Source organism: Athene noctua, chromosome 9 (assembly GCF_965140245.1).
Source record: "Athene noctua chromosome 9, bAthNoc1.hap1.1, whole genome shotgun sequence".
Lineage (NCBI taxonomy): Eukaryota > Metazoa > Chordata > Aves > Strigiformes > Strigidae > Athene > Athene noctua.
In genome coordinates, this window is record NC_134045.1 from 3389411 (window position 1) to 3401715 (window position 12305).

The 12305-nt window shown below is 52.6% G+C and overlaps 1 protein-coding gene across 1 annotated transcript in view; it reads right to left on the bottom strand.

The window, feature by feature from the left end:
* The window catches only part of LOC141963917 (hydrocephalus-inducing protein homolog), a 229393-nt gene that overhangs the window by 22001 nt on the left and 195087 nt on the right, over positions 1 to 12305 (bottom strand). The window contains 2 exon segments of the mRNA XM_074913652.1: positions 9964 to 10277; positions 11122 to 11265. Of these exon segments, the coding sequence (XP_074769753.1) occupies positions 9964 to 10277; positions 11122 to 11265 (458 nt within the window).

Sequence of the window (12305 nt, forward strand, 5' to 3'; positions counted from 1 at the left end):
AGACTGGGCCTCCCCCACCCAGAGGGCCAAGGCGAGAACTTCTGCAGCTCCACCAGGTGCTAACCCGGAATATTTCCCCTGACACCACCCGCAGCTGCAGGTCAGCACAAGCAAGCAGCAACGCCCGAGGCTTTCTCCAAGCACGTAAGGCAGGAGCAGGGATAGAGCCCGGAGCCTGCTGTGCCCTAACCCCGACAGAGCCCAGCGCCGTGCGGGGCACCCACGGAGCCCAGCACGGGACACCCCACACACGCGGGGCAGCGTGGAAAGACCTGCTGAGCAACTCCGGGCAGAGACACGGCTGAACAGCCCGTTGATCCCTGAGGAGCGCCGAAGCAGCAGCGATCGGTGCTCCGGGGAAGGGAGCTTTGGGCATTTGTAATCAATACACGGCACACGCCGGTGACAAGGCGCAGCTCCCTGCTGTGCCACCGGCATGCCCTGGTTGCGACACAACGGCTCCAGCCGCACCTCGCGCTCAAAGGGCAGCAGCTCTGCTGAAACAAGGCTGTAACCGATGTGGCATGATCACCTCCCCAGCAGCTTCTACACACAAACCATTTGAGGACCAATTTGGCAAATGGTTCAGCAAAGCAGTTCCACAGCTCATCCTACTGACAGAACTGAGTTGATAGTCTGACCAACACGTGTCAGTAGAAAGTGTATGGTTTAACATTTTCAAACAGTCCCAGTGACTCAGACTACATTCCCTGTTTCAAATCGCAGCAGGTGCTCACGGTAACTCTGTTCATCCTTCCAGTGCCCCATGGAGGGACACGCTGGAACCGTGCCTGCCTGTCACCACGCCTATCTGCAAGTGTTCCCGGGGGCAAACGAGCCCCGTCTTTCACAGCACTGTGGGTGCTTCATTCCCAGCCGGGAACTCAGGGCCTTTAATGACGTGCTCCCAAATGAGTATTTGTCTCTGGCTTTGCAGCTTATCATTAAAGGCCGGTTTCCATTTCTGGATTAGAGGCTCTGCTCCTCACAACCCCCGAGAGATCCCACCTGACTTGTCCTTCCTGCAGTCACATGCAAGAACAAGGCTCTGCCCAGGCGAGCTGCCCCAAGCAGGGACCGATGAGCAGCAGCGCCGTCACCCCCCCCAGCCCCCCTCTGCCTGCTACTGGGACCCCATGGGGGACCCCAAAGGCCACCTCGGCACCGTCCACGTGGAAGAGCAAAGCAGGGCTGGAGGGGACGAAGGCGCGCGCTTGCCCCTGCAGAGCATCGCCCATCTCCAGTCCCGCCAGTGCAACCTTCGCTCCTCTCAGCCGAGGCGCCTTAACAAGTATTGGGGTGCCCTGAGGGGTGACCCACCTGCTCAACACCTCCAGCAGCCACTAACTTGGGCATCTGCCTCAGGATGAAATCAGTCCAGCTCATCTGCAACAATGGTGCCTCCGGGCAGCCTGCAGCCGAACGCTGCCTGTCCCTGGTGACAGGGAGATGCCCCCGGCGCAGGGGCAGACACATCCAGGGCCAGGAGCACTCGAAGCCCTCCAGCTACACACCAGTCCATGCACCAGTTCAGCGCATGGCTCTGCCCATTGTCATGGTGGTTGTCCCAAAACTGCTAGCTGTGACTCCTCCTAGCCAGGCAATGAAAGCGCGGCTCTCAGAGCTGCTTGTGATAAATACTGCAGGTTAAGAACAGCTCCTGAGGAGAGGTAAACCCCCGAGATGCAAAATCCATGATCACTTACGAAATTACCCTCAGTTGTATAGAATGGCTTGAGGCCACCTCATGGGATCGTGGTGCCTAGACAACAGTATTTTTCACTCTAAAGCAGAAGCCTCTGGGACCTGGTGCTGGGAGATGATGTGATTAGTGAGTCCTGCTGTGGAGAAGCACAAAGCACGCAGAGGGACTTTTTCCAGTGAATGAACAATAAGAAATGTAACATGAAAAGAAAGGGAGGGAGGAACCCAAGGTGCAATAGAAAGCTGACCCCTGGGACAAGAAATCTTCCTGGTGCTGAAGGGGGTTGTCTTCAAAACAGAGAAGAAAGGGGAAGATGCTCAGCATCAGCCCAAGCTTTAGGCAGCTCTTCCCCTCCAGCACCTCCTGGCCAAGGCTGTGAATGCAGGGAGGAAGGCCAGGAGCAGAGAGCAGCTCCTCCACCTGCAGAGAGGACCCATCCCAAACCAGAGGGGCCGAAGGGCTGTGGACATGCCTCCATCAGCACTGTGGAGCTGAGAGATGGAGCCTCCTGACATAAGCGGGTCAGCCTGGAGCTGGAGGGGCTGAAAGCAAGGGGTTAAGCCCTCCAGGTCCATCTCACCCAACCTGGCCACCCCTCAGGTGAGACAAAATGCATCCAGGAGTTAACAGTGGGGATTTAATGGCAGCGAAGGGCAGATTGACACCAGGGGGAGAGGAGTCCTTCCTGCTAAGGCCAGGACAGCCTTGTGTCACCCACTGTCCCCAGCCTCAGAGATGTTGAAAGAAAATATCTCAGACTGTCTCTTGGTTTCTGAGCCTGCTAGGGCCACAGCTTCCCACACCCGCCCCCCAGAATAGAGGAGCTAGAAATCACACTGCTTCTGCAAACTACACGTGAAGATTCACACAGGACGACATGACCCGGCCGCCTGAGGCTGTGCGAGAGCCAGCAACATGAGGACCGTCCCCCCAACCCTGCAGCGCTGCAAGAGGAGTGCCCCAGCTCCCACAGCCCGGCCAGCACCGGGGACAGGAGCCAGAAGCCACCGCCCCTTTGCATGAAATGCAAGAGTTTTAACAGTGCTGAGACTGCTTCCCTAGTGCATGGCACCCACGTGTGGAGCATCCTTGCCCAGGCCCCCAAGGACCACCCGCTGGTGCCCCCACTAGCCACGGCACTGGGTTAAAACGAGCCTCCCAACAAAGCACGAGCTCTTCTCAGCTCATCACAGGGAAAAGCACCCGAGACCGCATGCCCATGAGGCACCCGAACAGCCTACAGGCCCCTACAGTGCACTTTTATTTCTCCTTCAGGCCATCAGATGCATATTAAAAAGGCACTTTGGAGCCAGCTACAGACAGCTCAAGGGTGTTTTCAGCTGAAAACAAAATAATATAATACAGGCGCAAACCAAAAGCCTTCCCAGTGCACCATGTGGGAACACTGGGCTTGAGCTGGGCCAGCTGGCCAGCAGCTGAGGAAGGCAGTGGCGAGGGTTTGCCCTCATCAAGAGTGACTTCTGAACAGCATTTCATCCAAATGGCCCTGAAGCCTATTTCTTTGCTGGGATAAATTCCCCTGCTGAGCTAAGGTTTGTGTATTTACTGAACCACCCACTGAAATCCAGACCAGGCAGCGGAGAGACAGAGGAGAGAAGCAACATTGCTGCGGTGAGACCCGACACCTCCAACTCCTGCCTTGCACTCGCTGCAAGGGATTAAGCTGGATTTGGCATTCATCTAAATCCAGCGAGCAGTCCCACTGTGACCAAGTATTAATTAACTCAAAGTTCATACGCAATTTCAACAGCCACTTACTTATCCAAGTCAAAAACGTGTCAGTTTTGAGAGATGAGGGAGAATTTTGATTTCTTGTTTGAAAGCAGAAATTGTGTGGGAATGGATGCAGCAGAATTGAAGTGTCTCACGTTCCCGGGGCAGCAACCAAAGCTCGCCAGCACCTTGAAGCAGGAACCACAGGATTTGATTTTTGGATGCACAAAATTCCTTGGCTCCTGCTGAAGCCCACAGACCTTGGCCATTCCATCACTTTAGATGAGAAGAGTCAGAGGAGGGCCTGAGGCCCCTCAAGCTCCATGTGACAGGGCTCATGCCTCTCCCAGAGTATTTCCATGAGATGTGGCTGGTCCAGTTTTGCAGGGGAGAGGCACTAAAGCTCCTCAGGCACTTTGGTTCAACCGAAGCTGGACCAGGGCCAGCCACCACTGGCACTGCAGGCACAGCAGCTCTTTGTGGAGATCACCCTGAGGCAGCAGTACTTCCCTCTCTTGACAGGTCACAGCCCTGGAAGAGTCTCCACTGACTTTACTGGAATTATTTTGACTTACACTGCTTTTACAGATGGTAAAACATGACCCAGTAAGTCCTCTCCTTCCTCATGCTTTGCACGTCAGCCAGGCAATTTATAAGCATCAGGTGAGCTCCTGACTCTCTATCAGATAGAAAAATGCTTCTCAATCAGACTCTGGCCAGAGGTCCCTCTGAACAAATCAGCAGCTCTAACAATAAATGTAACTGTAGTCTTTGTTCAAAATGAAACAAGCCCTGACAGCTGTATTTTGCAGATGCTATTTAAAGTAATCGGCACCCATTACAATTGTACCAGCTGCTTCAAAAATCAGCTCTGCCAACAGACGACTGCATTGACTCCCGTGACTGATAGCAAAGGAGGAGGGATGTGCTCCAGCCGTCTTTGTGGCAGGGATCTGGACACTCACCGTTTCAGGATGCCTTCATGGGGACAAGCACTAGAGCTCGGAAACACAAAGGCTGTGGCTGCAAGGGTTAAGAATACTAGGAAGCAGGGGGGAGCAGAAGTGGTTGAGCATAACCAGCTCCTGGGTGATTAGAAAGGCAAGCAGGAGGCTCCCAGCCCTGGGAAGAGAGAGATTCTCAATGTCCTCTCCTTAGGGAAAGGCTGCAGGAGGCCGAAGCTGGATCTCAACAAGTTTGTGAAAAGGGTGAACAGGACAGTCTGAGGTGGTAGAGGCCAGGCTGGGCGGGCTTGGCAGGCCAGTTTCACCCTAAAGGAAGCCAAAAAGCAGCTCAAGCCTGACCTGGGGCATCCTGGAGGTTGAGGACCAGCAGGTACCTGGGCTCTGCTCAGGCACCCATGTGCTCTGGGTGCCTCGCTGCACCCAACGGCAGTACAAAAAGACCTTGCAACCCCCGGCCAAGCACCCTCCAGAGCACAGGGGCTCGCAGCTGCACCACAGGAAAAGCCAACCACGGCCCCTCTGCCCACCAGCTTGCATCACTGTCTCTCCACGGTGCCAAGAGCTGAGCGAGGAAAAGGAGTGAGATACAATGACGGCCCATGTCCTGAAGTCCTCACCTAGAAGGAAATGTCCCCGCTCATCTTGACAGCATCTGCTGAACCCCAGGAGGTGCCTCCACTGGCCCGCACTGGTGCAGGCTGCCCAGCACGCCCGGGGTGGGCAGCGATGCCACAGCACACCCTCCCAACGGGGCTCTGCAGCGGGTCACCGCGGGGAAAGACAGGAGAAGGTAAAGCAGCAACGATAACTAAGGCAGAAGGAGAAGCAAACCAAAACAAGCTCCAGTTTCATGTACTTCCTAGGATCACATCCCCAGATCACTCAGATGCTGAAGCTCCACCCCGCTGAGTACGCCAGCACCGCCACCCATCCCCTGTCCAGAAGGAGCAGGGCTTGTGGCACCAGCAGAAATCACAGATCTAAGGCTGTGCGTGGCTTTCGCCTTGTGTAAAAGGTGAGTTAACGCCACTGCTGAGTTACTAAAGGTCACTCCCACAGCACAACATCATTACCCCCTGCTTTACCAAGAGCAAGGCAGAAATACTCCCAGGAAGCGTGCTCACAGGCCAATGGCCCCACTGAGCTCCTGGGGCCAGGGCAAGGGACGAGCAGACAGGATTGGCCTGGTCCAGGTGACACCGGGACAGCTGGGGACAGCTGTGGGGTGATGGAGGCAAGCGGGTGAGGGAGAGGTGACAGGTCCCACCGAAGAGGAAGCAAGCAAAGCAAGCTCACAGTTGGAAGGGTTTCACACAGACAGAAAGATGACTCTCCTGAGGGCAGAGCAGCTGAAAAGGCGGCATTAATTGAGTCAGGCACTCTCAAAAATGCATGACATGTCACAGCTGGCCCAGAAGGACCCTTGGGGTGCCCAACCCCCCGGGACTCCTGCCTCCTGCTACAAGAAGCGGATGGTGGGAAATAAACCAATCCTTCCGGCACCAGCCTACACCATTAACTCTGGGGTGGGCATCTCTTTGCGCTGCCCCACTCTTTGCAGAGCCCCATTAAATCTCCCTGGGACCTGAAGTCCTCCCCAGGCTGCTGTGCTGTAGAGAGCTGAAGGTTTGCCCTCTCTTTGCCCCTGGCTGCCTCCCTGTCCAAGTCAGGAGACACAGACTGATGGTGATACATCCCCGACATCCCAAAGTCCTCACCTGGGCTGTGTGAACACGGGGTCCATTCTGCCTTAACCCAATTGCTACTTGTTCTCTGAGCTGGCAAAGCAACCCACCTGCTTCTGCGAGCAGCGTGGCAACCTGTCAGAGTTCAAGGATCACCTGGACAATGCTCTTAGTCATATGATTTCGTTTTATGTGGTCCTGCAAGGATCAGGGAGTTGAACTTGGTGATTCTTATGGGTCCCTTCCAACTTGAGATATTCTATGAATCAACGCTCCTGCGCTGCTACAAGGGCAGTAGCAACAGCGGGTCTTCACACTGTGGCTGTTTTCAGGGATGAGGAGATGGATCAGGCGGATAAGAGATGATTTTTTTATAACACGCGCATTTAACAGAGCCTGTCACAGCATGGAGTGGCTCCTAGAGCACATGGAGCTGGTGCCTGTGGCCAAAGAAAACCTTGGCAAAGAAAGCACTGTGGACCAAAACATTGGCTTTAAGCAGGAAAAGTAGCACCCATGGGGCTTCCAAAGCCCAAAACGTACTGCCCCGAGGAGCTGATGGCACCGGGGGGATGAGGAGGGGGTATGCTCTACTGCCACCCATCTGAGACTCCCCATACCAGGGGCACGGTGGATGGGTGCATTCCGGATGGACAGGCTGCTGCTGCTGCTGCTCCCTCTCCCCTCCGCTGGCTGACAGGGGACTGCTGTCAGATTTGTACCTTGCACTGTTGTTCACTGCCTGCATTTTCCATTTCTTCCTTGTTACAAAAACAACAAAGCAGAAACCCCATCAAATGTAACAGAGAGTGGGGGGTTTCTGGTCAGTAACAAGGCTGAGATGGAAGGAGAGAGAGCGAGGAATGAGAAGTTACTAATGCTGTAGGAAAACCCACTTGGGAGGAGAAAGGCTCCTGGTTGGTTCAAAACACACTGGCCGAGAAAATCCTGGATGGAAAAGAAAGAGTGATTTTCTACATGTTTAGCTCAACAAACCCTTTCCCCAAAGAATCTACTGGCAATTCATTACACTGGATTTGTAGCTAAGAAGTTCCCACTCCCCAGACACGCCAGATCAATACACAGAGGGGGTTGGACAGGTGCCACAGAGGGGCAGAGCTCCCTGCTGATCCATCCTGGCACACGGACTGCTCGGTGTGTGTCAGCTCTGTCCCAGGGAGGAAACGTGTCTTGCATGAAGGGGACAAAGAGGTGATGCAGGAACAGCAATGCTCAAAGTAAATGACAAGGCACGGGTCCTTAATAGAGGATGAAAACTCCAGAGAACAGCGAAGTTTGGCGATGAGGCTTTGGCAGCCTTTGTCACAGGTCTCAAAGAAAATCCTTCTATATCCTTTGAGATTTAATGTCTTGCCTTTGATGGGAAACCCAAACAAAGCTGAGGAGCCGGATACTGCCCTTAGAAAGGGGAACAAATCAGTCTTTCATAAAGAAACCTTTAAGGCAGGAAGTATGATGAAATCTCTGAATTTGACTCCAGACCTACAGTCTCCTGCTGGGTGACTCTGGTGACCCATTCCAACGCCGCAGAAAACATCGTGGTGCAAAGGCTTAACTCAGCTTTGAGCTATCAAAGGCCCAAGGGGTGAGGATAACGTATTCTCAGTCTGTCTCTAACCACGTAGAGGTCTAGAAGAAGAGTCACCATGAGAGATTGATGGCTCAGCAGTGCCAGAGAAGGGCCATGGGTTGGCGTGAGTTGGGCACGTCCCACCACACAGCAATGGTTGGACTGTGTTGCTTATATGATTGCTCTGCTCAAAGTAGCAGCAGTGATCAAAGGGTAAGTAGGAAAAATAGGTTGAACAATTTGAAGCAAAAAAGATCTAAGCACACAGTCTTGTCCAGGCAGAGGAACATGTTTCTCTCCTGGCCAAAATAAACGTGTGTGTCTGATCGATGGTGGGAGTCTCTGATGATGGGCTCCAGCAAGGTCAGATGGATGGATGGTTAAACTCTATTGATCTCACCTTCATGAGACCTGATGTTTGATTCCCTTGCTGTCAGACTGGGTGAGTTTGATCTGATAATTTAGAATACTAACAGTTCTTAATGTGGACCAGAAATAATATCTGACATGCTGCCCTTCTGCCAGGCTCTTAATGAGCAACTTGAGGTGTCAATAGCTTGGAGACCATCTTCATTCCCAGCTCTGCCATGGAGAATCACATGGTGTCTGCTGAGGGACCCACAGAAAGTACATTTCTGCTTAATTAACATACAGAGCAGAAAAGGGAGCTGCCACAACATCCCCAGTGCTAACGAGTCAGTGAAGGGGCTATGCCAAGCCCTTCGGAGCAGAGGCTGCTCTCCTGCCAGATGCTCAGGACCCTCAACTGCTACTGACTCAGCAGAGTTGGGTGACCCAGCATCCCCTGGAAGAACAAGCACCTGCAGGCTCAGGTCCAAAGCCAGTTTAGGTGGAGACGGGTCAATTAAAAGCTGAAAGCTGATTCAGCGTTCACATTTCCAAAACCTTAAATTGGTTCTAAAGAAAGAAAGGAGTAAAGATAGACAGGCAACTGGCCAGCAAGTGGCCCCAGAAGAATTAATTCCACACAGGCTTTGCTGTAACGTGCTTGCTTCTCTCTTATTATAAAATATATGCATTGGTCTATCGTCAAAATTAGATTTTCATTCTAGCTTGCAATTAAACCCTAATCTAATTTAGCAGGAGATGACAGGGGCCTCCAGGCTGGGCTTACAGCTCTGCTCCTTCCCTGCCCACCTCCCTCCACCTGCTTCTGTGGGCTTTCCTCTGCATTTTAGGGTCTGTTCTGGTAGGTGCCATGCATCAAGAAGGGCCACACTAAAGACTGGTTGTTACTCGGTAAGATCCGGCTGTGAACAGGCTACACAGTGCCCAGGTCTTCTCCCCCAAGCTCTCCTCATTGCCACAGCTAATCTCCAGTTCCCAGTAGGTTGTCTCCTCTGAGCCAGATCCCAATTCTCTAAACAAACCTGATTATTGATGATCTCTATTATTTGTAATGGCAGCACTTCAACACACAATGGTTAACTTTGCTGGGTTTCCTAGGGTGCTATGGAAAAACCATTTGCTACTTAATTAAAACTGCCCGGACTAGACTTTTGACTAAGCAGAGAGGCCACAGCGGGAGGAACTGCTAGAGATGTGTTTATAAATGTGCTCCAGCACAACTGCAAGATTGCTCTTGGGCTTGTAAACCACAGCCCAGCGCTGGCTGGCCCTGCTTCCCAGGACGTTCAGACAAGTGCTCCCACCAACGCCTACAGCTGCACCCACAGCTGCAGCAGAACCTGCCCTTTCCCTGTAAGACACTAAATGGCTGTTTGGGGAATGTGATGGTGCAGTTTAACGATGAAAACTCACTTCACCAGTGTGGTGTTCGCCTCAGGCCACAAAGGTCTGAGAAAGCAGCTTTCCAACACCAGCCTTCCTTCCCAGGGGAACCAGTATGGGGGCTACAGTAAAGCAGCAGCAAGAGACTGTGTAGGTTCTTAGTGTAAAATGACAACACATAGGGTTGGCAGGGAAGAAAAATCATACATCTGCTTGTCCCAGTGCCTAGGTATGGGTTTGTAGCTCCAGAAATAAAGCAGGACTCTAGGTTATGGACAATGCAGGAAGTGTTGGTAGCATCTCACAGCCCCAGCTAGCGTGGAGAACGTTGTCTCCTTCCCAGCGTCAGACTGGTGGAGATCACTTATTCCCTGAGCACCTAAGCCCGACCACGGCTGGGAGGTGTTACTCCCCCAGGGAAAGGTGAAAGCAATTTGTCACACCACAGGGAAACAGCTTTGCTCTCTGCAAAGCACAAATAGGAGACGAGGAAGGAGAAGAGCTTCAAGGAGAGAGCAAAGGGGCACATACCTCATCTGGCTCACGCGGCTGTCCATCAGGAACGACCAGTTGTACTGGACAAGAAGCGGGCTGCAGTTGGTCATCTCGATGTAACGCACATCTTTGGTGTCATTCAAAATGCAGCCAAAGTCCAGGGCCGTGGGCTGGATATGGAGATTTGGGAAGCAGACTTCTCCCCGAATGGTGACCTGCTCCTCAGAAGGATGCTCCAGAAACTGTATCTTCAGAACCTTCTCCACTACCCGGCTACACAAATCCTCTTCATAAGCAGGGTTAAATCTGATGGAGAGAAGAAGTTCCTCCCCTATCTCCAGCTTCATGGGCTGCAAGGAAATGAAGAGTATTAATCACCAGTGTGATGAAGTCCCAAGGTCTGGCAGCACGAAACGTGGAAATGTTCAACATCTGACCCCAGCGTAGGCTTCTCAGTTCATCCTGTGTTTTCTTCACAGTGTGTGCCTGACTGCAAGCCCCACCATGCTCTGTCTGAGACTATCTCAGGCTCATCTCACTGTGCTCTGCATCAATACACGAGGAAAATAAATATTCTACTGCTGAATTCGGGCCCCACAGAGGCGATGTGATAAATACACACTAAATCAGCACTTGGCACACCAGGGCCTTTTGCCCCAGGTCTAGAGGAACTGCTTTGCCCTCCCAGCACAAGCAGCATGGCACTGCAGCCTCGCCCTTGCAGGGGCTAGTCACTGGCACAGCACAGAAGCAGTGGCCGTGCCTACAACGTTTAACAGAGCCCATGTCCAGCCCCTTCCTCCAACAACAGGGCAGGGGCCAGACAGCGGCTGGAGGAGCCTCCTCAGCCTTCCTGGAGGCAGGGCTGCCCCTGAGGAAAGCCAGCTGCTCTGGAGGGTATCTGAGAATGGCTGCTGGAGAGCTCAGTGACTTCCAAGAGACACCGTTATACACGGCTTGCCCAGGCCTAGCTGCCTGCTCCCCTCTCCTCACGTCTTAGAGCCAGGATGTATTTCCCCAGTTCAGATGATATTTTGTTTCCTTCAGCAGCTTGATTCAAATCTGACTTAGGTCAGGCCAGTCTACCGCTGAGTCTAAGGAATAAACTTCTCTGCTAGAGGACCTCCCAACAGAAACGTACCACCACACCCCCCCTCTTCAAACCCCACAGCGGGAGGGCCCACGGCTGCTCACCTGAGCGTCTGCAGAGAGGGGCTGCCGCTCCGCGTCACAGATTAAGAAGGGCTGCTCTAAGGCCAGGACGACGCTGAGTGGCAGGGCGGAGGCGTTTCTTAAAGAAAGAGGCTGGTGCTGCAGAGTTAGGACATCACCAGGTTGCTACAGAAACAGGACACAAGGGGAAAAAACAACATGAAGTAGCCACGAAACTCCTTCCCTTTCTGATGCATTTCAAGTTTTTCAACCCCAGAAGTGCATACACCTCTATTCACTATTTTTGTTAGTTTCTATCCTTCTAGGTGGTTTTTCTCTAAGTATATCAGATCCTTTCATGTTTAGAAACCACAGCATCCCCCGGGGACAGGGAAACACTCTGGCACACAGAGGAGGGAATAGGACCCTGAGAGGAGGCAGCTGCATGAACAAGACCAATAGCAGAAAGTGAACCCAGAGCACTTGTCTCCATTTTCTATCCTCTTGAGAAGAATGGCACAAGATGATTTTCACTCACATAGTCATTTCTTACAACCTTGTCAGCTCTAGTAGCCTCATAAGAGCAGTGATGCTGGTCAGAGGAGAAAAGCGAGCAGGATTTGGCCCACAGTGGAGAGCCTGCAGCAGCCTAAGGTTGGCTTTGAGCATCTACAGGCACATACAGCCAGGAGAAACCTCAACAGTGGCGCTGCAACGGGTGTCCTGCTGCCCCTGCTCCAGTGACAAGCTGTCTGTAGCCTCAAAGCTCGGCTCTGCCTAAGCTATTTCTTCCTGTTTATGCATTGCTCTGGGCTTCCTGCATGGTTTATATAAACTAGACAGTGTTTGGGAAACTTGTTCTGGATGTATTGACATCAAACAGCTGCAGTGTCATAACACTCAACAAATCCGAGCACATGGCATCAAGCAGACCACAGGCAGACATCAGGGACAGCTGAAAAGCTTCTAATTAAACCTGAACTGCCTCCTCACAGGATTTTGTGCTTCTCTGGAAGCCTGGGAACCAGAGGAGAGGCCTGAAAACACAGAAACTAAATAATGAAGTATCTTCTCTTTTTCAGACACCTCAAGGGAGAGGGAAAGGTGATGCAGGAGTCAGGATCCAGAGGCTAAGGGGCACCTGCTTTGCGCTGGTGTTATCATCACTGCAGCTGAAGGATGTCTGCGGGTCCTTTGAAGAAGGTGAAGCTTGGGGAATTGCAAAG